The 25,573-nt window shown below is 41.9% G+C and overlaps 1 protein-coding gene across 1 annotated transcript; it reads right to left on the reverse strand.

Moving 5' to 3' along the window:
- Positions 1 to 40: 40 nt before the first annotated feature.
- c22h9orf72 (chromosome 22 C9orf72 homolog) lies at positions 41 to 21,275 on the reverse strand. Its single transcript, XM_023951558.1, has 10 exons — positions 21,120 to 21,275; positions 19,902 to 20,378; positions 16,921 to 17,016; positions 16,423 to 16,487; positions 10,508 to 10,580; positions 10,201 to 10,317; positions 9,214 to 9,443; positions 9,050 to 9,107; positions 5,498 to 5,607; positions 41 to 2,686 (listed from the first exon to the last, which is right to left on the reverse strand). Exons 2-10 carry the CDS (start codon positions 20,346 to 20,348, stop codon positions 2,500 to 2,502), a joined length of 1,383 nt encoding a protein of 460 aa, XP_023807326.1. The 5' UTR covers positions 20,349 to 20,378; positions 21,120 to 21,275; the 3' UTR covers positions 41 to 2,499.
- Positions 21,276 to 25,573: the final 4,298 nt, after the last annotated feature.

Genomic DNA, 25,573 nt, shown 5'->3' on the forward strand with positions numbered 1-25,573 from the left:
TGTTTTGTCCTTGGATGGAAGACTTTTTGAGACCACCAGGTACTTTATATCAGATTATATTCAACTTTATTGTTAATAGACATGTACAGGTACAAGGTAACAAAATGCAGTTCTTGTCTAACAAGAGTAAAGTGCAACAAAACAATAAAAGTTAAACATGCACATAGATCTGAGATGCATACGAATACATAGGTTATGACAACTGTACAATACATTTCCCATTGTTTCCACATGCTTGTTTCAAATCCAGGTAAATGCAGGGGTCGGGTCAAGAAGGATGTCAAACTGAAGCCAAATCAGATGTGCAAACATGGGGTAATTCCATAGGATTACCCCCTAGAGGGAGAGGCAATAACAGCTACTTTTGTTATGGCATTTGACTTTGTCTTGTTTCCAACACTTATCAAATAATTTAATCACAAAATACAATATTAAAACTTGCTGTTTAGTTGATTCTTTTTTTTAATGAAAAGGAAAAACCAAAGTATTTACAGAGTATATCATAGTAAAAAAATTGTGATTTAAAAGTAACCAACATCCACCTCAAAGCCTTTACCTCACAGTTAATCAGTTATCTGTATTTTTAAACTGGTTCACATGTAGGCTTCATATTTTCTGTTTTTTGAAAACTTTTTCAATAGTTTTGTTGCTGAATTAACTGATCCTTTACCTTTTTTTTTCTTGTTTTCAACATAAAGTACTTCAAGGCTTTCCAGAAGACATGTCTATAATCTTTCTGGAGGAAACTACGGACAGCTGGGGCTATTCTAACTGCTCCATTTACCTACAGTGCTTCAGAAAAAAAGCTACATAGAAAATGTCCTTTTACGATGGCCACATATGAATTGAAATAGGTTGCAGAGTAATTCTTTTCTACATGAGAAAAATTATTTCTTGCTTTATGAAACACAATTTTTTTTGTGTGTGTCTTTGCAACACAGCCACTGGGTTTACAATGTCTCAAAGCTGCTGATGTGTTTCCAGTTAACTTGTTTGTGCAGAATCTTACACCAAAAAATGAAAAAGTACATTCCAGCTGAGAAATTGGATTTTATCACTCAAATGCTTCTTAAATATCTTCTTAAAAAAAAAAAACACTTTTCAATCCGTTGTGGGTTTCAGGTGCTACAAAATCTTTAAGCCTTCACATTTCTAGTTGCTAGTTTGGGTTTTGGGTAATAAATGTTAAAATTCAAAATGTTTGTAGGAAAATTCTTTATTTGAATCTGCATTTTAGCACAAAAAGAAATGTGTTTTTTACTGGACATGCTACTTTTAAGAATGTTTTGTGATCAATGAGATCATCTTATTATCATACCCATTATTATTTAGAAACATTTTAAGTGTTAATATTGAAGTAATTAATGTATTATGTCTCCAATCTTTCTCTACAGACATAAAAAGGCAATTTTTTTTTTCTTATGCCCAGATTTTTTCTGATAAATCTGTGTGGCTCAAGTATTCACCGTACTGGCATGTTTTAAAACTAGAATGCTTCTTATAAAAAATAGTCGTTTAGAAAAGTATAAAAGTTGTGGGTGTTTAAACCCAAGTTCTACATAAATAACGAGGCAGCAAAACGAAGTTAATGTTTCCATTTGATAAAAAGAAAAATGATGGAATTGTTTAATTAATGACATTGATTTTGCTCTTCTTATGTGAATTGTTATATAGGGCCAAGAAGTTAATATTAACCAACAGTTTACGTTGGTTAGTTGCAATGTCTGATCATTTAATTGGATTTATCGACATGCCTAAAAAATGCTGCATTTAAATAGCAGATAATAAACCATTTAAATGATTCCATCATTACCCAACTGAGAAAATGTCAGATTAAAAAAAGAGGAGAAAATAATGCCACACCAGTACTTTCCTGTCAAAATAAGACTCAGTTAACATTGATTCCAGTAAACAAATTATAATTAGAGAATCTTCAAGTGACAGGAGACAAAAAAATGTATGCAGAAGAAATGAGTTTTAATAAAGCCACATAGACAAATAACCTGCTCTTCCTTATATGGTTTTATTTCAGAGTACTTTGTCAACTTCTCCAACCTGTGATGTCACAGGTCAGGTCTTATCATTCAGAACATGTTAGAATCATTTCAAAATAAATAAATACAAATATGTCAAAAGGTCAACTAAAATGATTTGACACAGGCATTAATTAAACAAGAAACCTTAAAATTAAATATCACCTTTTTTCTTCTTCTACGGGCACCTGAGTCAACATAATATTTAATTTAGACCCTCATTTAAAAAGTGTACGATTTATGAATTCATTCCATCTCAGAACAAGTCATTATTACTGTTGATAAGACACGCATGAAATCCTAAAGACTTATAACAGCTGTAACATTTTTTGGGTAACAGCATTCAATCTGTATTGATTGAAATCCAACACTGGTTAATGACAGCGGTGGATCAATGTTCCAGCTTTTCTGTGGGAATACAAACAACTTGACAAAGTACAAGACATGAAAGTGCAAGTGAGCTAAATCAAAAGTTCGTGAGCGCGTCTCGCTCCTGCATGCTGGTGTAGAACGGCTTCCAAAACACAAACGAGTGGAGTCCGGACTTCAGCTTCTCGGCAAAAGCCATTATGATATTTAGGTCGCCTTCCTCTTTCAGATCCAGATCCGTCTTTAGGTTACGCAGCGATCGAAACGGCTTTTTGCCCTTTTGGCTGTCAGGAGAATATAAAAAATAAAAAGTGAGAGATACTGTATCATGTGTGCAACCAATACCTGCAAATTTTGCCTCGCATTCAGTTAAGTTGGATCCATGAGCAGCAATGGCAGAATGAATAATGCATGCTGCAGCAAGATCTTGCAACTTATAAAAGAAAACCGTAGGCTGTTAGGACGAACATAAACAATCCCGCTTCTATGATTCGACTTGTATAGTGTCATCTCATATACAAAAATCTATTTAAGCACATATTAAAAAAAAACAAAGTCACTTGACATCCTTGTAAGCATGTTAGTGAGGGGGTGGGGGAAAAAACAGCCCGTCTCTGTGTTGGGAACAAAGGTTTGAAGGTCTGTGCACTGCTGTAGAGAACAGAAGGAGATGAGTCAAAGCCAGATGGAGCGACGAGCAGGTTGACACTGGAAGGCCAGCTGGAGAGGCATAATGGACTGAAAAATCTCCAATGAGTTGATGGTATTTGTGAAGTTTTCTCTGGAGCCGAGCCAGAAAGAGGCTAGTGTAACCTTGATGGGCTTTAAGCATGAATAGGTAGAAAAAAAAAAATGTGTGCATTTCCATTCACTGCAGCAATTACTTCAGTTCAATAGGAGAGTGAAGTTTCAGGTCTGGTTTTCAACATGGTGTTTAACTTCAAAGTGCATTAACCACTAGAGGTAGCATTTCCGGCCTTAAAGCTTAGTCACAACTGCCCTTACAGGTGGATACAGGCTGTCTGCGGCCACAAAGTGGGCAAACCTGTACGGGGCCAGCTGGTAGCCCGCACGAAATATCAAGAATGTAGACCACTCGGCGGGGGGCGTGGGGTGAAAATGTTCATGCAGTTTGTCTACAGGCAAACTGCGGGTGGGATCCTCCACATCGGTGACGGACCCTTCTCAGTGAACGGGGTCGCTGCAATGGGATCTCCCGGGTCTGACTCTTTTGATCGGATCTGGGGGGTTCTGTGGTAGTGTTCTCTGTGAACTTGGGTGTGTGTGTGTGTGTGGGGGGGGGGGTCACTGGTGTGGACATGTCCCCAAAATATCGTTTCCCCACATCAGGAGAAAGCCAGATCTCTACATTCCATCATTTTATCACTTTTTATTATGGTGTGCGTATGTGTGTCTTTGTGTGTGTGTGAGTGTGTTTGGGGGGAGGGGGGGGGGGGGGGGGGCTTGTCGGCACTGTTTGTCTTGTCATCTTGTTTTTAAATTTTATTGTATTTTATGCACAGCACTTTGAGAGACATGTGTTGTTGTAAAAGTGCTATATCAATAAAGGTTGATTTGATTTGACAGGTGGTAGTGAGGGGGAAGTAGGTGAGACAGAAGCGCGTCGAAAACTTTTTTCTGTTTTTCTAAACCCCCATAATCCTGCACACTTCGTAGGGAGCCTGTTAGTGCTGTTTAAGTGATTAGTGCACTCTTCTTGAGCGCTCCTTAGCCTGAGTGTTAGTAATTACGAACTTAGACAGTGTAGTTTGTGTGGGTATCCTATGTAAGGTACGGATCATCTGCACACCCAGCGTGTGCAGCATTTGCACTGTCAGTAGGACCCAGTATTTGCACCTTCCTAACCCTTGTGCTGCTATCTTGTGGGGTCCAGATGACCCCACTCCCCATGTTAACGTGCCTCCAAGGCACGTTAACATGGGGAGTATTGTAATTAACATCCATTTAATAAAATCGTTGTTTTGTTTTTTTACCCTATTATAACCAAAATCCTGAATGGACTTTGATGCCTCAACCCAATGCCTTCAGCTATAGAATGTGCTGTGCATCATTTTTGGGCTCCAGACATTTTTCTTCTGCTGTAGAGACGGGGAAGTCGTCATTGTGGGATGATTGCGAGGATTCATCAGCCTGTGCGGCTCAACAACTAGGATCTTCCTACCAGTTCCTTCCCACGTCTGACACAAATTAGGGGGGAAATTGCTTTGCTTCTGCATCAATTCATTATACGTTTTGCACACTTATCGCCGTGAAGAGCTTGATAAATCACCTGCACATGATCTCCCAGTAGTAAATGTGCTAGCTGTTTTGCAAGCTTTGCAATTCATCTGTTTAGTTTTGTATTAGAAAGTAAAAAAAAAAAAATTATGCAGTCTTTCTGTGGTAAAATATGTTGATTGTGAGAAGAAGAGAATAAAAAATAAAAATAAAAGAAATAAAAAATACTTAATATAACTTTAAGTGCCTTCTTGATTTTAATCATTAATATTTCCTCTTTAGCTTCAATACAAATAAAACCTCACTAATAGTCCCGCTATGGTCAATAAAAGATGTGTAGATTTCATCCTTCACTGTCATGTTTGCTTCAACACAAAGCATGAAGAACGGCTCCTTTCCTGGGTTCTATGTTCTATCCATTCGTCCGGTTTTCCATACTTCATTTTACTTGATATATTTCTTGACATACTTTTGTTTATCAGTATTTGATCAGATGTTTTCAGTCACACTGGACTAAATCTGGGTAGTCTACTTCTCTGTGAATTTCCATCCGGTATGTGAAAAAAGCTCCTCTGTTCATCCACGTCGAGTCTGAGAGGAGTTGTAACCAGAATCATGGTGTTCATGAACTCGTCTTTATTCTGTTGAAGCTTTCTGAAGCCTCACCTGTGTGATTTAAATTCACCGCACTCAGTCTTATCGGATGATAAGTTACAATAATTCATAGTGTTTTTAGTATTATTTTAACGCTACAGGAGAAGAAAAAGCAAAAACAGAAGCACAAAAAGCCAAACTCTGTTTTGCGTTTCCATGCACATGGGCGGAGAGGCTTTAAGGCGTGCGGCCGGATCTCTTACGTGTCGTCCTCGATGTACTTGAGCAGCGTGAGCGCCTTCCTGTGAAGCAGCAGCAGGAACTGGGACAGATACGTGCTCCGCAGGGAAAGGCCTGGCTTAAGCATGAACACCTGGTGAAAAAAGACACTGTCTTGACTAAAGTGGGATTTGACTTTGTTCTAACAACTACTATGATGAGCACACAAAGTATTAAGACCCTTTGAACCCTAAAAAAGTCCATTTCTCCATGAGTTCATTTTCCAAAACTTCAATCCCAAAGCTACACGGTGTTAGTGTGCTCTTGTTCTGAAATAGAACTACCATGCATGCCATCACACGTTTTGGAAAACCTGGGAGACTTGTGATGGTGTGCAAGGTAAACATAAAAATATGAATCATGTTCTCAACTTGACCCAAAATAATAAACTTGCAGCTCCACAAATATGATTTATCAAAAAGACAATTATCAATATAAAACAATGTCAAAAATGTAACATAGACTCAAACTAATTTCTCTACTCTGTTTCCCTTTTTAAGCAGACATTGAGCTGATTTTGTGTTAAGCAAATAAACTATAAAAAAAATTTATTTGAATTAACTCAACTATTTAAAAAAATGAAATTAACTATTAAAAAATTAGAATATTTTTGTAGAAAAGCAAACGAACAGTGGAGTTCCATGTCTTGACCTAATAAAAAGCTGATTAATAAGTGAAGCAATTGCATTTATTCTGATGCAGATTTAACACGATACAATTTCACGATAGTACAATAGTTTTTTAAAGTAACTGCAGGTGACTTGCAGGCCCTGCAGGGGACTTGCAGGCCCTGCAGGGGACTTGCGGGCTCTGCGGATGACGTGCAGGCTCCGCAGGGGACGTGCAGGCTCCGCAGGTGACTTGCGGGCTCCGCAGGGGACTTGCGGGCTCTGCAGGTGTTTTGCAGGCTCTGCAGGTGACTTGCGGGCTCTGCAGGTGACGTGCGGGCTCCACAGGTGACTGGCGGGCTCCGCAGGTGACTTGCGGGCTCCGCAGGTGACTTGCGGGCTCTGCAGGTGACTTGCGGGCTCTGCAGGTGACTTGCGGGCTCTGCAGGTGTTTTGCAGGCTCTGCAGGTGACTTGCGGGCTCCGCAGGTGACGTGCGGGCTCCGCAGGTAACTTGCGGGCTCCGCAGGTGACTTGCGGGCTCCGCAGGTGACTTGCAGGCTCTGCAGGTGACTTGCGGGCTCCGCAGGTGACGTGCGGGCTCCGCAGGTAACTTGCGGGCTCCGCAGGTGACGTGCGGGCTCCGCAGGTAACTTGCGGGCTCCGCAGGTGACTTGCGGGCTCCGCAGGTGACTTGCGGGCTCTGCAGGTGTTTTGCAGGCTCTGCAGGTGACTTGCGGGCTCTGCAGGTGACGTGCGGGCTCCACAGGTGACTGGCGGGCTCCGCAGGTGACTTGCGGGCTCCGCAGGTGACTTGCGGGCTCTGCAGGTGACTTGCGGGCTCTGCAGGTGACTTGCGGGCTCTGCAGGTGTTTTGCAGGCTCTGCAGGTGACTTGCGGGCTCTGCAGGTGACGTGCGGGCTCCGCAGGTAACTTGCGGGCTCCGCAGGTGACTTGCGGGCTCCGCAGGTGACTTGCAGGCTCTGCAGGTGACTTGCAGGCTTTGCAGGTGACGTGGTGACGTACGGGCTCTGCAGGTGACGTGCGGGCTCTGCAGGTGACGTACGGGCTCTGCAGGTGACGTGCGGGCCCTGCAGGTGACTTGCGGGCTCTGCAGGTGACGTACGGGCTCTGCAGGTGACGTGCGGGCCCTGCAGGTGACTTGCGGGCCCTGCAGGTGACGTGCGGGCTCCGCAGGTGACTTGCAGGCTCCGCAGGTGACTTGCAGGCTCCGCAGGTGACTTTCAGGCTCTGCAGGTGACTTGCAGGCTCTGCAGGTGACGTGCGGGCCCTGCAGGTGACTTGCGGGCCCTGCAGTTGACGTGCGGGCTCTGCAGGTGACTTGCAGGCACTGCAGGTGACTTGCAGGCTCTGCAGGTGACTTGCAGGCTCTCATGATACCCTTTCAACACGCACAACAGTCATAGGCTCCATTTTCATGTCTGTTAAGGAGGCCACACGAGCCTCAAGAGAACAGCCAGACGCACGCGTCCGTTCAGGTGCATGTGACTAAGGCTTGGGTTATGCAAGTGCAGCAACTTTTAATAAAACAGCTCCCATTGCAAAGCTAAAACAACATCCATCAAGAAAAAAATTGAACTACTTTGTGTGGGCAGACAGTGATTAGTCAGGAGGGACAGGTGTGTTGTTGTCCTAACACTCTATATTAGCAGAGTTTTCTTCATCCTTTTTTTTATTCACTTCATGTGGTGTGTTAGTTTCTATTTTCCAACCTTTGAATTTTAGATTAAGCAGCACTAAGCTATGTTTCTGCATCAGTGCTTGGAAGTCAATAGGTCCATGTTACACACCACAATAAGTAAACAACTGCCAGACAAAAATATGACCAGCCAATTTAAAAAAATCCCTCAACCATTTGAAGTTGCTCTCATCTTCACAGAATTAATATGGGAAATTAAAAAAGGTCGGTGCTTAAAAGTTCTCCAAAGGTTATTTTCTGTGGGCGTGAACAACTTCAAGAGGCTCGTCACCAAAACAATTAGTTGTTCCACCTCCTTGAACCTGCAAAATTTGCATATTTGATGACCCTCTCTCCCTGAATAAATGAATATGCTAATGTTGACGTTTGTGCCACTTTGGAGCAAATGTAGCTAATTTGACAAATTTCTCTGAATCAGAGAAGTGGATGTTTAAATTCAACACCAATTCTGGACACAGCAAAAACTTCGTCCCTGATGCGATGCACAATCTAAATATTTATAAGTGGATATTGTTTAGAGAGCTGTTTGCAAGGACTTTATACAGTCTGTAAACTATAAAACAAGGCATCTGTGGTTTTAGAATAAAGTAAAGGAGTCAAGCTGCTTTACTTTCTATAATTTAACTGTCAGGTTTAAACTTGAATAATTTGTCCTTAAGATCCACTCTGATGGAAATGGTGTTTTTAACATGTTCTTATAGCAGTTTCCTGATGAAGAAGAAAAAGAAAATTACGCTTTAAATTGTATATCTGAGTATTTATTTATTCAAATCCTTGTGAATCAGGAGGAAACAAAAAAAAGTTCATCTAAAAAAAATTGTATTTGTGATGTAGACGACCAGATTCAAGTACTAATATGTTTTCCTTGTCTGAGCTTGTATCTGGCTCAAAACTGTGCGACTGGATAGCTCCAATTGCTCGGTTGGGGGTATCAGGGGCTGTAAGCTAGCGACAGAGTGTGTAAACAGAGAGCTCTCAGCTATGGGAGCTCACTCTGTGCCAACATTCCCATCCACAACTCAGAGATGAATTTCTGATGAACTGCTGCTGCTCCGCAAACACAATGTTCTGGAAAAACAGTATAGCTTTTATGATTTTGGCTAAAAGCGGCATAATCATAATTAAAAAGTCCACTGGGAACACTTTTACAATAGATCAAAAGAGGATTGGAGTGGGACTTTCAACAAACGCTTGCAGCCCTAATCTTACCTCGTCTATAAAACTCTTGACCAGAGTGTCTTTATGCATGACGTCATGGAAAATATTCCTGTCATAAAAACAAAGAAAACGGCATTTCAGGTGTGAATCAAAACAATTAAAGACTCCAGGAAAAGGCTACACAGTTGACCTGACAGCATACTGTAGCAGCTTACAGGTCTGGGGTTTCACTAGTGTGAATGATGTTGTCTGGGGAAATGTCCTCCTCGCTTTCCGCCTTCCAGAGTGAACTCAGTTCTAGCCGCATGTACTGCCGCTGCTTGTACGTGTGCTCGTGGCACGGTGGCATCTGCTTGACCGTGTTAATGTCAACGTCGATGTGTGTGGTTGGATAAGGGGAGTAGAGCACCTGTCGGTAAGGCAGGACACAGCTGCCTGTGGAATCCTAAACGGCAAAACAAGAAGAGCGTGAGCACAGAACGCACATCTATTAAAATGAATGTGTCATTTTTAAACATTTAGATTAACTGTATCGTTCGCTCTTTCCAAACACTAATGCCAGATCACTCAGATCCATTACAATCTACCCTAAAAATGATTTTCATTACTGTGGAGCAGTTCGGAGAGCTTTAATTCTGTTCTCCAACCTTTTTCCACTCAGACACATGCATTACTTCATCCAATATGCTCTTTATAGCTGCACAGCAAATCAATATATAATCATGTATTCAAGTGATTCTTTTCGGGCTACATTAGCATCAAAGGGATCGAGCAACTTCTAGACTTTTTCGGACTTGTTACAAACAGAATTTATCGCTAAGTCATCCTCATTATTTAACCAAGCATGTGGGCGGGAATCCTTTTAAACACCTCCCTGCTAAAATGTTGTCAAATTCAGTGGAGTTGCATCCTTTTATGAGGATGACACTCAAGTACACACACCTGCAGGGCACCGCTGATTCATTTTAAACACAGCTGTGCCTCCTGCTCCCAGCAGAACTCAAGCGGCTGAGTCAAACATCACAACTAAGCAAAGGCATCACCAGCAAAGAAACATTTGTCTCACAGATTTAAGAGAGCCTCAAAGACTCCACACTTTCAATCAGGTTTAGCAACATCTGAAGGACAGCAAGGCAAATCATAAAAAAAGAGAGATCATTTATAAACCAGAGGAAGACATAAAAAACCAGCAACCGAGATACCTTGAGCAGACCCTGAACAAACAGGCCTGTGTCGTATTTAAAGTGGGAGTCGGCCCTGCAGAGGCGAGAGCACTTTCGCTCAGCTGGGGTGAGAAAAAGGCAGAGAGTCCGCACGATCTGAAAGAGGAAGTTTAAAAGCACAAAAAAAGAAAGGTTTTACTTCATCCACCAAGTTTTTCATAAAGACCTGCTTTCGACTGCCTACAGCTCAAACTAAGCTGGAAATTACAGTTATTTCAACAGATTTACTGTCCTCCCATTATAATATTAATTTTTAAAATGGTAATAGCCCTTTTAATAAACTCACCTTATTGACTTTCTCTGGGTTGCTACCGACTACTAATGAACAGCCACACGTCTGCAGATGGGAACTGATTGCTCTGTGGCAAAAAGACAAATAAAGCAATAAAGAAAACTTAGATATTTGAATAAATATAGATTTAATAAAAGACCCACTCCCATGATAATGGTGTTTTTGGTGTTTTAACACCTTGAGGCATTTTTCCTTATGATGGAGCGCATATTCTAAGAAAATTAAGCTTGAAATTGCATTTCTGAGTATTTCTTTATTCAAACCGTTGTTAATCAGGAGCAGACAAAAAAATGGACATTTTAAAATGATCGTGTTTGTCACATAGAAAATGTGCAGGGGGGACTACAAGCTTCCTGCTCCGCTTCATTCGCATGCATCCACTTGCAGACAAATAGATCCGTGTAAGTCTTCGTTTTCCTTGTCTGAGCTGGAATCTGGATCAAAACTGTGCCAGCTGTGATATTGCTCGCCAGTACTGCTGGGGATGTGAGGGGCTGTAAGCTAACAGGAGAGTGTGTAAACGGATGGGTGATGGGAAGAGGAGGCGGGTTTGCGTCGCGCCAACAGTCTCGCCCACAACTCAGAGGTGAATTTCTAATGAACTTCTGCCGCTCTGCAGAAACTATGTCCTAGAAAATGACATTTTTTACATTTAAGCTGAAAACAGGCACAATGACAGGGAAAGGCAGAGAGCTGGCAGACATGATGGAGAGAAGGAAGGTAGATGTACTGTGTGTGCAGGAGACAAGGTGGAAGGGCAGCAAGGCACGTAGTATTGGAGGAGGATACAAACTGTTCTATCATGGTGTTGATAGGAAGAGAAACGGGGTAGGAGTGATTCTGAAGGGGGAGTTTGTAAACAGTGTTCTAGAGGTGAAAAGAGTCTCAGACAGGATGATGAGCTTAAAGTTAGAAATCGAAGGGGTGATGGTGAATGTAGTCAGTGGGTATGCGCCACAGGTTGGCTGTGAGTTAGAAGTGAAGGAGAGATTCTGGAGTGAGTTGGATGAGGTCATAGAGAGTTTCCCCAGAGGAGAGAGAGTTGTTATTGGAGCAGACTTTAATGGGCATGTTGGTGAGGGCAATAGAGGTGATGAGGAGGTGATGGGCAGGTTTGGTGTGAAGGAAAGGAATCTGGAGGGACAGATGGTGGTGGACTTTGCGAAGAGGATGGAAATGGCTGTAGTCAACACTTACTTCCAGAAGAGAGAGGAACATAGAGTGACATACAGAAGTGGAGGTAGGAGTACCCAGGTGGACTACATCCTATGTAGACGAGGTCATTTGAGAGAGGTTATTGACTGCAAAGTGGTGGTAGGAGAGAGTGTAGCCAGACAGCACCGCATGGTGGTGTGTAAGATGACCCTGGAGGTCAGGAAGAAGAAGAGAGGGAAAACAGAAAAGAAGACCAAGTGGTGGAAGCTACAGAATGAAGAAACTTGTGAGGAATTTAGGCAGAAGTTGAGACAGGGTCTGGGTGGTCAGGATGAGCTTCCAGATGACTGGGAAACTACAGCAGAAATTATCAGGGAAACAGGTAGGAAGGTGCTAGGTGTGTCATCTAGAAAGAGGAAAGACGGTAAAGAGACTTGGTGGTGGAATGAGGAAGTACAGGAATGCGTCCAGAGGAAGAGGTTGGCTAAAAAGAAGTGGGATGTAGAAAGGACTGAGGAAGGTAGACAGGAGTACAAGGAAGCGCAGCGTAGAGTGTGGCAAAGGCCAAACAGAAGGCTTACGATGAGCTATATGACAGGTTAGACACAAAGGAAGGAGAGAAGGACTTGTACAGGCTAGCCAGACAGAGAGACAGAGATGGGAAGGACGTGCAACAGATAAGGGTGATTAAGGACAGAGATGGAAAGGTGCTAACAACCCAGGAGAGTGTACAGAAAAGATGGAAGGAGTATTTTGAGGAGCTGATGAACGTGGAAAATGACAGGGAAAGAAGGGAGGAAGATGTGGTTGTTGTGGAGCAGGAAGTAGCAGAGATTGGAAAGGATGAGGTTAGGAAGGCTCTGAAAAGGATGAAGAGCGGAAAGGCCGTTGGTCCTGATGACCTACCTGTGGAGGTATGGAAGTGCTTAGGAGAGACAGCAGTGGAATTTCTAACAAGGTTGTTCAATAGGATTTTAGAGAGTGAGAAGATGCCTGAGGAATGGAGGAGAAGCGTTCTGGTTCCGATCTTTAAGAACAAGGGTGACACGCAGAACTGCAGCAACTATAGAGGAATAAAGTTGATGAGCCACACAATGAAGCTGTGGGAAAGAGTAATGGAAGCCAGGCTTAGGAAGAAGGTGGAGATCTGTGAGCAGCAGTATGGTTTCATGCCCCGTAAGAGCACCACTGATGCCATTTTTGCTTTGAGAATGTTGATGGAAAAGTACAGAGAAGGTCAGAAGGAGCTGCATTGTGTGTTCGTAGATTTAGAGAAGGCGTATGACAGGGTGCCGAGGGAGGAGCTGTGGTACTGTATGAGGTCGTCTGGAGTGGCAGAGAAGTATGTCAGAGTAGTTCAGGACATGTATGAGAGAAGTATGACGGTGGTGAGATGTGCTGTAGGGCAGACAGAGGAGTTCAAGGTGGAGGTGGGACTACACCAAGGATCAGCTTTGAGTCCTTTTTTGTTTGCTATGCTGATGGACAGGCTGACAGATGAGGTAAGACAGGAATCTCCCTGGACAATGATGTTTGCGGATGACATTGTAATTTGCAGTGAGAGTAGAGAGCAGGTGGAGGAACAGCTAGAGAGGTGGAGGTTTGCTCTGGAAAGAAGAGGCATGAAGGTCAGTCGTAGTAAGACAGAATACATGTGTCTGAACGAGAGGGATCAAGGTAGAAGCGTTAGGTTACAGGGGGCTGAGGTGAAGAAGGTGCAGGAGTTTAAGTACTTGGGGTCAACAGTTCAGTGTGATGGGGAGTGTGGAAAAGAGGTGAAGAGGCGAGTGCAGGCAGGTTGGAGCGGTTGGAGGAAAGTGTCAGGAGTGTTGTGTGACAGAAGAGTGCCAGCAAGACTCAAAGGAAAGGTGTACAAGACAGTGGTGAGACCAGCTCTGCTCTATGGGTTAGAGACGGTAGCAGTGAGACAGAGACAAGAGGCTGAGATGGAGGTAGCGGAGATGAAGATGTTGAGGTTCTCCTTAGGAGTGACCAGGTTAGACAGGATAAGGAACGAGTACATCAGAGGGACGGCTCATGTTGCCTGTGTTAGCGACAAAGTCAGAGAAGCCAGACTGAGATGGTTTGGACATGTTCAGAGGAGGGATAGTGGATATATTGGTAGAAGGATGTTGGAGATGGAGCTGCCTGGCAGGAGGGCAAGAGGACGGCCAAAGAGGAGATACATGGATGTCTTAACAGAGGACATGAAGTTGGCTAATGTTAGGGTAGAAGATGTCCATGATAGAGTGAGGTGGAAAAGGATGATTCGCTGTGGCGACCCCTGATGGGAAAAGCCGAAAGAGAAAGAAGAAGCTGAAAACAGGATAATCATAAATATGAAGGGGCCTACAGCATGCTATTTTGAAGCGTTTTATAGTAAACAATATCAGTGTATGGTAATACATTACCTTTGGCAAACAAAATAACTACGGTAATTTTTTAATTAAATATTGATTATTTCTTGAGCTTTTTTACAACCTGGAAGACAACTCGTTTTCTGAGGCACCTGAGGGTGCCGCCCATTTTATGACATCAACCTAGAGCCGGAGACGTGTCTGCGTCTCGCCCACGAAAACAAACAACTTCCATGTTGTGATGTGCATGTTGTGCATATAAAAGGAACCATTAGGTCTGCAGAGAAAGTGGGTGTGTATGTAAGTCATGGGGGCGGTGCTGGCAGCACAGACTCTTCCTGGAAGGGGCGGTTCTCCCTGATCCAAGTCACCTCCCAAGAACCCGGTAATTTTTGTGGGTTGGGAGGGGCTGGTGCTCAAAGCGTAGGTTTTTAGAGAAATGCTCAGAAATGCGTGAATGGATCATAAAAACCACTTTGGGGTTATTTGTCGTGAGCAATGAACATTATAATACACTTAAAAGCTCAAAATATTGATTTTACATGGTATAGTCCCTTTAAGCATCACTGGGAACGCTTTTGCAATAGATCAAAAGATGATTGGAGTTTAAAAAATTTTCCTTTAAAGCAGGGGTTCTCAAAGTGCGGCCAGGGGGCCAATGGCAGCCTGCGGAATGATTTTTTTGTGGCCCTCCATAAAAGAGAGCCAGAGCAGCTTCCTTTGAGGAAAAACGTGTTGGCGAGGAGAAAAGGCGCTTTCAAGCTAAGTGGACAAATGCTTACTTTGTCGTTCTTCAAGGGCTGGATAAAGTCATGTGCTTGATATGCAAGCAGGTAAATGCAATGCTCAAAGAATTCAATATAAATCGTCACTATGTTACAAATCATAAAAACTATGACAAATTTACCGGCAAGGAGCGTAAAAATAAGCTCCAACAACTACAACGAGGCTATGCTGCACACCAGATGTTTACAAAAATGGTTAAATCCATCGAAGCCGTGACGGAAGCTAGCTACGTTGTGGATTTGTGGTGGTCTCTGTGGTCTGCTGGGGAAGCAGTATTGCAGTCAGTGACGCCAACAGACTGAACAAGTTGATCAGGAAGACGGGTTCTGTCATTGGCTGCAAACAGGACACATTTGAAACAGTGATGGAGAGGAGGTCACTGAACAGACTTCTTTCAATCATGGACAACCCAGAGCATCCTCTCCACCCTGTTCTGGACTAACAGCAGAGCTCCTTCTCTAGAAGGCTCAGACAGCTCCGCTCCAAAACTGCCCGGTACCAGAAATCCTTCATACCCAATCCAATAACCCTGTACAACAACTCACTATGGAAAGATAACCTTTGCACATTTTTTTTCTCTTCTTCTCTATTTTGCACATTTCTTTTGCACATCTCTTTACCTGCACTGTTTTGTATATAGCTTTTTAAATTATACCACATTTTCCTTGTTCTTGTTTTTTATTTTTATTTTATATTATTCTTAGTCTTTTTTTCCCCCTATCAGTTGTTATGGTAACAAACAAATTTCCCACGTGTGGTGTGGGATCAATAAATTATTTCTGATTCTGATTTGGAAATGGCCTGGCGTAGCAAGCCCTTCAGTGACGGAGAGTTTGGAAAAGAATGTATGCTGAAAGTAGCTGACATTGTCTGTCTACAACAAAAGAAAGTCTGTCAAATGATACAATTACTAGATGAGTAGAAGATCTGGGCAGCAACCTCCGACAGAAACTGGGAAAACATCTGGATGGTTATTTGTACAAATGACAATATGTCAATAAAGCTATTAAAAACAACTTTTTCTGTTTATCCATTTTTTTCACCAAAATTGGCCCCCAGTCTAATATGGAGTTCCTAATTTGGCCCTCCGCTACAAAAACTTGGAGAACCCCTGCTTTAAAGTAAAGCATGTCTTAATAAAATATTTTAAGAGTTTAACAGATGCAGAACTGCAATGTCTCTTTTGTTAGGTTGGCATAAAATTGAAGAGAAAACCTTTAGGAATAAAAATAAACTTTATCTCCACAATGACGGTTTTAGAGGAAAAGAAAAGAATTAATGCAGACGCTGACTGTGAGCCGGTCAAAGGTTGCAGCAAAAGATGTATTCAAGATTCATTTCATTCTAAGCAAACACTTTCATGCATACAAGCAATCGGAGTTCCCAAATGGTTTGTCATTTTCAGAAAAAAAATTGCCATATGAACCAGCTTTGATTAATTTGGACCTTAATAGCCGGAGCAGACTTCCATACAGGGAATTTGGCCTTCATGCTGTCTCTGGAGATAACTTCAGCTAAGTGGAGGGCCATCACTCTTTATTGAAGCGTTGTCAAGTGTTAAATAGCCATTGTTCATCATCTGTCTCCATTAGACTGTACCAGAACGCTTACTTATGGAGGAAATCCTCATGGCAGCTGTCTCCGATGTCATCGTCATTTAGCACGGTGTCTTTTATCTGCTCACATCAGGAGAGAAACAAAACGAGTGATGGAGAACAAAAAAAAAAAAAAGGATAGACTACAACAAAGACAAATGTCCTCACAGGAGCATTTCAAAGAACTGCAATGAAACAAGACAGGAGGCAAGAAAAAAATAACAGGAAACTGCTTTTCCTAATTCACTTAAATATAACATTACAAAAAATAAAAGAAAAAAACAATACAAACATTTTTTTTAAATTACGTTTTATGATTAAATCCAGTTCCCATTACTGATAGATGAAAAAATAACTTATATTTTTTTTCCATTTGGCTGTCAAACATCTGGGACACAAACAGTGGAGAAACTATATTTTATGTAAACATGTGTTATGTTCATTTCTATCCATGCAATTTCTTTGACGAAACAGTAAAACATTCAGTGCACCCCCCTCCATGTCAGTTACTTACATCTATGTCTTCAGGCACACTGTGAGATTTCATTGAGGCCAGCAGCTTCATTATAGGATCAATCTCTGAGCTTAGAACATCTATGATGTTAAAGCCCTGAAGGGGAAAGAGAAAGGAAAAGAAAAATGACTAGCCTGAATAAATCCTTCAGCTAAATGAGATCAAAACTAAAAGTGATTATTGTTTACTTCTAAATATTTAGATTTACAGGTTAGGTTTGTTTGGACCTGGAAAAGGACAGTTACTTTCAAATTACTTTCAAAAAAAATATTTGCTGTCAAAATCTTTTTCTTTGCTTTCAAAATACATGTTTGCGTTTGCTACTAAAATGTTTTCAGATTTGTTGTCTCTCATCTTGCTTTCTCTCCATCTTTGATTTTGCGTTCATAAGTTTCCTTCGTGAACCGCCACCTTAACGCAAAGGAGGAGTTTGAGAACTTGAGTGATCTCAGGAGTTAAGCTGTCTGGGTCTTAAGCTCCTGGTTGGGTCTCCCATGGCTGACAGGTCTTAGGTGACGAGACAGACAAAGAGCGGTTCAGAAACCCCCTTATGACAAGTACAATCAAGGACCCAGCTACGTCGCCTGGATTGGCGTCACCGGGGCCCCATTCTGGAACCAAGCCTGGGGTTGGGGTTCCTAGGTGACCCCAAGGGCCCTGGTCGGGCCCAGCCCGAAGGAACGACATGGGACCACTCTCTCATGGGACCACCTCCCATTGGAGACTTTAAAAGGGCCCAGTCCAATTAGGGCTGTGACGATAACCGCATCACCGCACTTTTTTTTTTTTTTTTTTTTTTTAAAGTTCAGCATATCGTGCTTGATTGGAACTATAATAAACACATTAAACACATTCATCTTTGCTGATAATTTCCTTTTTCTGCTAGTCCTGTGTTCAGACTTTCCTTCTTTCCTTCAGACTATTCTCTCCTTCTCTCCCACCGCGCCTGTCACTGTCTGTTGTCGGCGCGCGCTCTGCGCTGCACGTGACACGAGGCTCCCTTTACACACACAGGCGTGCGCTTTCAGAAACACACATCCTCATTCTAAAACCGAAGTTTCCGTCTCGCGAGGAAATACGACAAATTTACTGCGTTCTAATTATTAATTTCCATTGTATTCATTTCCGTTATAAGATGCGTGCGTTAAGTGCGCGCGACATGGCCGCCCGCCGGAGGATTTTGTATTAGGGGCGGGTTATTACTGTTCTCAGTCACTCTGTAACACCCAAACATGAACGCGCACTGTTAGATTTCCATGAATATCACTACATGTTTTGTTTGGGAACTATTTTGTGAGGCGCAAAGTTACGTGTCTGTATGAATAAAGGCCTCCTGCCCCGCGTTCTTCATGGGTGTCAGGCTTCATGGCCAGCGGAAAGGTGACAAAGTGTCTGCAGTCTGTTTATTACTGGGCAATATATAATATTCTGAACAGGAGTCTGTACCAGAGAGCACAGGTGAAGCCTTACATGCAGCTAGAGAGCGGTCCACTGCAGAGGAATCAACACGCACTGCCCAACACACAGCGCTGACTCACACAGTCAATCTACAACACCTATATAGGCTATATAGTTAGTTCATTAGATAGATAGGTAGTAGTTAGTTGTTACTGTTATTTGTTAATAAAGAAAATACGTTGTATTTACTTCTGATGCGGCCGCCAGGGGATTTTCTGTTTTTTTTGGGGGGGTGGGGGGGTGGGGGGGGTGGTCTGCGGTTAACCGCGACACCGCGCCCCCTGGTGGTTCATCACCGCGGTTATCAATAGTCAGTCATGGCTTCTGGGATATGACAAGTCACCACTCTGGGAGGGAAGGAGCCTGAGCTTGTGCGAGAGGTTGAGAGGTACCGGCTAAATATAGTCGGGCTCACCTCCACACATAGCCTGGGCTGTGAAACTCAGTCCTTAGAGAGGGGTTGGACTCTATACCATTCTGGACTTGTTCATGCTGAGAGGCGGCAGGCTGGTGTGGGCTTACTCGTGAGCCCAATCTCAGCCACCAAGTGTTGGAGTTTACCCCGGTGGATGTCCGTCTTCGGGTGGGGGACAGGTCTCTGACTGTGGCTTACGAGCCAAACAGCAGTTTGGAGTACCCGACATTCTTGGTGTCTCTCAAAGGGTACTGGAAAGCGCCACAACTTCATCGTCCTCCTGGGGGACTTCAATGCCCACGTGGGCAATGACAGTGGCACCTGGAGGGGCGTGATTGGTAGGAATGGCCACCCTGATCTGAATCCGAGCTGTGTTTTGTTGTTGGACTTCTGTATTCGTCATAGTTTGTCCATAATGAACACCATGTTCAAGCACAAGGGTGTCCATCAATACATGTGGCATCAGGGCACCTTATGCAGGAGGTCAATGATCGACTTTGTAATTATTTCAGTCAACCTTTGGCCTTGCGTCTTGGACACTCGGGTAAAGAGAGGGGCAGAGCTGTCCATCAATCACTACCTGGTGGCGAGTTGGATTCGTTGGCGGGGGAGGGAAGACCGGAGCGTGAGATTGACAGGCAAAATCGGAGCAGCGTCCGTAGTTATGCAGTCGCTGTACCGGTCCGTTGTGGTGAAGAGAGAGCTAAGCCAGAAAGCGAAGCTCTCAATTTACCGGTTGATCTTCGTTCCAATACTCTCCAATGGTCATGAGCTCTGGGACATAAACCGAAAGAACGAGGTCCTGAATACAAGCAACTAAAATGAGCTTCCTCCATAGGGTGGCTGGGCGCTCCCTTAGAGATCGGGTGAGAAGCCCTGTCACCCGTAAAGAGCTCAGAGTAGAACCGCTTCTCTTCCACATCGAAAGGTCACTTTAATAAAGGTCACTTTAATATAATGAATGAACTCCTCCTTCTCCACTGAAAATCCTGAAGATCTATCTTTGTCTTTATGCCAAAATTGATGCAGTGTGAAAAAAAACAATGAATTGTCTCAATATCTACTTGATAAAAACTGTACACAATATTTTGAAAATGGCTCGTCTTACCTTCTGCATGCAAATGCGGCCTTTGCGGACAGCGTGCTTCAGCCTGTCCACGCAGACAGCATGCAGGGGCAGGTAGAAGGACAGCTCGGTCTGAGGCAGAATAATGGACAAAGCACATGTGTTCTTATCCCCCTTCAGCTCGCCATCGAAGATAAGCGACACGATGATGACGCCCTTCTCTGCTAGGACGAAAAACTTCACATCCACGGCGCCACACTCTGCGCTTCGAAGGATCTCCCCGTTGAGCGTGTGATTAGCCAGAAAGGTGACTTCTCCATCGCTCAGGAACATCAGCTGGTCACCCTTTGGAACCCAGATGTAGTGCACGCGCGGGCCCAGGATGTTGTCCCAGTAGGCAAAGGTGGCGGCCAAAAGAGGGCATTCTCCGTCCACGGCGACCTCCTGCTTCGCCACGGCAGGGGATTGAGGAGGACAGCCAGAAGACATCAGACGAACCAGGACAGTCCTGACACTGAGCTGGAGTTTACAGCAAAACCAAACAAAAACAACCCCTGTTGTTAATCAAAATCAAGAAATACTCAGGATTGATTTTAAGACTACAAGTCTAGTTTATACAAGGTGATCAGGAATCTAAACACAAAGACTCGTATTAATTTTAGAAACCTACAAAAGTTTTCAAGAGGAAGTGAAAGTTTTGGGGTTTCATGGTGAAGGATTATATTTTCCAACAATGGGAAACAAATCATGTGACATTTTTTGGAGAATGTTTCTCATTTCTGTGTGACAAACTTGAATTCAAATATTGACAACTTTCTGTTTAGAAGAGGGCAAATTAGATAAATGTCACACTTATTTTTGCCATTTACAAATGTAGCAGCACACATATTTGACATAATATTGTAGTATTAGATATCTATGAAGTAATTCATAACAATACCATTTGACAAACCTCTTTGAAGTGTACCCAAGAGAAGAAATGTTTAAAAGGAAACTAACTTGTTTGCTGATTTATTATTCACGATAAACTGAGATTTTTCCAGCATTTTCTACTACTGACGTAGTGTTACATAAAAAGAGGCACGTGCAGACGTCTTTGTACATTTCTCAAACTTCATTGTTCCACTTAAATGTGAAAATGTGAGGCTAACGACACAATAACGGAGTGAATGTTTAAAAAAACTAGCGGGCTAAATAACACGAGCTAAACCGTTTAAATAAATACCCTCGCGGTCATGACACCGCCTTGTTGCCACTCACCTGCTCCTATTTTGTCCTTGGGTGATATCGAGCAGAAGAGTTTGTGAATTTTTTGAACCAATAAATCTATATTTTTAAGCGTCGTTTTCCCAAATAACGAGCTGCAAGCCCATTGTTTTTTAAATTTGCTTTAACACTTCCTCATACGTCAGATTGACGTTGGCTTGTTTTGGGGGAATTGGCGACCTCTAGCGGCTGAAATTGGCAGTGAGCCGCGAGTGCATGATGTCATTATTATTCAGGGAGGGGACCACCTGCAGAAATTAGGTATTTAAATTCATGTGCATGAAAATTGATCATATGCATGAACATATCTGTAGGCAAAACGTGATTATCATTGTTTCTTTCTCAAATTGTGACATTTACAGCAGTAAATCTGTTTTTTAATGATTATTTGGCTGTAGATGTAAATAGAGCTTGAAATGCATTAACAATTGTTAGGGTTTATTTTCTTCCTGTAGGATATTTTTGACATTTTCAATTTTTTTTAATTGATTCTTGCTCTTTTAGCACATGAAGGTCAGGCTTATTCACTGCTGACAGAAAGCACCCTCCTTCCCACATCCACAGAAGCCAGTCGGTTTAAAAAGTGATTCACAGTTGGCTTCACACGGATACTCTGCGCTGTGTATTCATCCGCACATTGTACACATACAAACCCACCACATTATTTCTCATGGTCTCCAAAGAGATGGCTGATGCTTTTGGCTTTAAATGGCTCATCAGCAATTCAGAGACTCAATTACTCAGGAGCTGAACAGCTCTCGCAAACAAATCAGTCAGGGTGAATTATGCACTGCAACTACATCAAAACATCCATTCGGATGTTATTCTGCGCCAGTCTTTGCGAAAAGTCGATATATTGCTCTTTGTATGGAAAGTGCTTTAAATTATTCTGGTTCCATGTGTGGCTTTGATTCCTTGTAAGGGCTCTTGTAGGATGTTACAATCCAAGACTGTAAATCTCTCAGACCACACTGGTAATGGACATGCTGGAGGCTGGCATATTTGGGGCTTTCCAGGTGTTTGAGCCCAGTCCTTCTGCAAGCCTCCTGTATGCTGAGCATCCTCTAACTTAGCAGTCCAATCTAAACACTTTGATTAGTCACAGTTCTTGATGAGGCCGAGTTAATCTGTACACAATCATTAGCTCCTTTAATTGCACTAATTTGTCTGTTGAATTAGTCTGAACTCTATATAAAAAAACAAATCCTGTCTCTTTAAACTCCTTCTGTACATTTTTTCCTCAGGAAAATTCAAGTGGAAATGATAACGCCATGATTTTTTAAAGTCATGTGTGAGATGTGAGAGTTTTATACAGCACTTGGTGATTTGAGCAATTCTTACAATATTAATAAAGACGGAACATTTCTTGATTGCATGTTGTTTATCAGAAATATACAAAAAATGGTTTCAAAAAAGTCCAGAGGGTCGACTTCCACACCTAAAAACGAACTTTTACATACTTTTACCCTACGCACAAAAGCCCAAAATAACACAAAAATGTACTGTATATATATATATATATATATATATATATATATATATATATATATATATATATGTTATTAGACATGTAAACTGGAATACATAAAAAGCTGAGGATAACAGAGTAGAATTGCCCTGTTTAAGAAAGTTATTTCTGCATTTAAACGTCCTCTTCTAAAACAGCAACCTGCTGTATTATGTAAAAATGTGTTAAAATATGTCACAAAGGGTCCTGCTCAAGTGGATGACCTTATGCAGGAGCATTCTCCAAATAAAATCATCATGACCATCTGAACTTGAACCAATTTCCATCCTTTTATCTATTTATGATGTTTAACTTTCTTTTAACAAACTAGAAAGTTCTCCAAGAAAAGTTTGGCAGAATAATGACGAGAACTTTGCATAGGCAATCTTTTTAATCTTAAGAAATATTAAAAATGAACACAATGGCCTTCTCATGTCCTATAATAAGGTAAAAACAAAAAAAGGCACACTGTGTTCTGATTCATTGTGCATAAACTGAACCAAACCTTAAAAGCACCAAAAACCACAAGGTTTAAAGATTGTAATATTTATATTCAGGGATTTTGCTTTTTCTTTTACAAGTAAATTACTTTTATTACTTTTCTGTTGAACAAATCCTGAAACTGAAAGGGTTGTGCTTTCTTTTTTGACACAAATTTAAATTTGACAATACTGCAAAGCAAAATCAATCTAAATAAATAATAAGGGGAAAAACAGCAGCATTTACGAAAGATGTACAGGAGCCTTAACCCCATGACACCTGAATTTATTTTTAACCATGAACAAAAATTCACTTGTGCTTTTCCTTTCATTAGAGTCACACTGGTTTGATGCATATTTGAATCAGTAGGCATTGAGGGAATGAAATAATATCCAATTTTGGTGACGTGAGGGTCAAACACTTTTTTTAAACAGTCAAGTTAGTTAAAGGAAAGATGACTTTATCTGCAAAAAACAAAAACAAAATATGCTTTTTTTAAATTTTAAATGTTCAGGTGTCTACTATCTTGGTATTTTGTAATTTATTTTTCAGAAATGCATGCGCTAGCTGTACTAAGATTGCAATCAATTGATGCACAAATAGCTGCTTGAAACACATTACAGCCTTGTTGTGCAGGTTAGAAATAGGTAGAACGCACAATAAGCAGGCATAAAAGTAAATAGGGGGAAAAGTGGGTTTCTCTTTAAGTTTTCAAGGTCAGTGAAAGTTAACATCCACTCCAAACTTTGCTCCCTCTGGCTATTCATCCCACTGATGCTACTGCACACTGTGAGCCCTTCTGCAGCCTCATTTTCCAGCTATAGCGGACTTCAGCAAAGACCTTTCACACTCTCTGCACTTTAGAGACAAAAGAGAGAATACCTGTGGCACATTTTTTAATAAAAATGAACGTGTCTTTTTGAAACCAGGTATTTGTGTCCACCCTTCTGTTTTTAAGTAGACTTTGTGGATGCAAAAGTGCAATTTTAGCCCAATTACATTTTTCTTTCTTTCTTTCTTTTTCCATAAGCTAACAGATGCTGACACTTTACTTTGCAGGTTGCAGGGACACTAATGCTTTTTAAAAGCTACATTTATATTTTTGAGCACTTTACATTCCTAGTGGAGGATATATCCTTCAACTAAAAAACCCAAACACGACCCACTAAAGCACACTCAACAATCCATTTTGTTACTTTTAATGTTGACAGTGCATGGATTCTAACACCTCCGATTCTATCTATTCAGACAAAATTGAAGTTTGTACCATTGACTGTCTATGACTGAGTGACCCCTCCCCCTTTGCGTTCCAAACAGGAAGTACCTGCTGGCTCTGAGAAGCTGAAATCCCATAGACTTCTATAGATAAATAGACAGCTGTTACAGCTGTCTCTCATTCTGTTGGTCAGAATAACCATTTTTGATCTGTTACCTTTTTGCAACTTTTATGTCCATAAAAGAAGGTATGTGTAATAAAGTGAAATGGCACAGGGAATAAGTATTGAACACGCTTACTGAAATGTATTTAATACTTAGTGCAAAAACCTTTGTTGGTGATTACAGCCTCAAGACGCCTCCTGTATGGAGAAACCAGTTGAATACATTGCTCAGGTGTGATTTTGGCCCATTCATCCACACAAACTGCCTTCAAATCTTCAAGGTTCTGGGGGTCTCTTCTGTGAACCCGGATCTTCAGTTCTTTCCAAAGATTTTCAATTGGATTCAAGTCTGGTGATTGACTGGGCCATTCTAGCAGCTTTATTTTCTTTTTCTTCAACCAGTTGAGTGTTACATTGGCTGTGTGCTTGGGATCGTTGTCTTGCTGAAAGATCCACCCTCTTTTCATCTTCAGCAGCCTGGCAGATGACAGCAGATTCTGATCAAGAATGTCTTGATACTTTTCTCTAGTCATTATTCCTTCAATGATATGAAGTCTACCAGTACCACATGCTGAAAAACATCCCCACGCCATGATGCTCCCACCTCCAAACTTGACTGTTGGTATGGTGTTTTGGGAGTGATGTGCGGTGCCAGTCTTCCTCCAAACATGTTGTGTCTTATGACATCCGAAGAGTTCAATTTTGGTCTCATCTGACCAGAGTATCTTCTCCCAGAATGTCATGGATTTATCCAAATGCTGTGTCGCAAACTCCAAACGAGCTTCAACATGCTTCTTTTTCAAAAATGGAGTCTTGCGTGGACAGCTCTTTGCTTTAACCCATCATGCAATGCTTCTCATCTAACACCTTGCTGGTGAGAAAACTTTTTAAAAGGCATCAATCAGGACTATACCAGCTGATATTACTTTGCACTAATAGGGGGCAGGTTAACCTTCTGAATACTGACAAACTCCAGCTGCTTTCTTGGCTTGCCAGACCTTTTTACCCCTCCTTTACTTCATGTGTTCAATACTTATTCCCTGTGCCATTTCACTTTATTACACATAACTTCATTTATGGAC

The sequence above is a fragment of the Oryzias latipes genome, chromosome 22 (assembly GCF_002234675.1).
Source record: "Oryzias latipes chromosome 22, ASM223467v1".
In the NCBI taxonomy this organism is placed as follows: domain Eukaryota; kingdom Metazoa; phylum Chordata; class Actinopteri; order Beloniformes; family Adrianichthyidae; genus Oryzias; species Oryzias latipes.

Coding starts and splice junctions, on each gene's coding strand:
- c22h9orf72 (XM_023951558.1), bottom strand. CDS start 20,348: ATGTCTTCTGGCTGTCCTCCTCAATCCCCTGCCGTGGCGAAGCAGGAG. Junction 5,608..9,049: donor TCAAGAGTTTTATAGACGAG/GTAAGATTAGGG, acceptor TTTTTTCACCAG/GTGTTCATGCTTAAGCCAGG. Junction 2,687..5,497: donor AAGTACATCGAGGACGACAC/GTAAGAGATCCG, acceptor TTCTCCTGACAG/CCAAAAGGGCAAAAAGCCGT.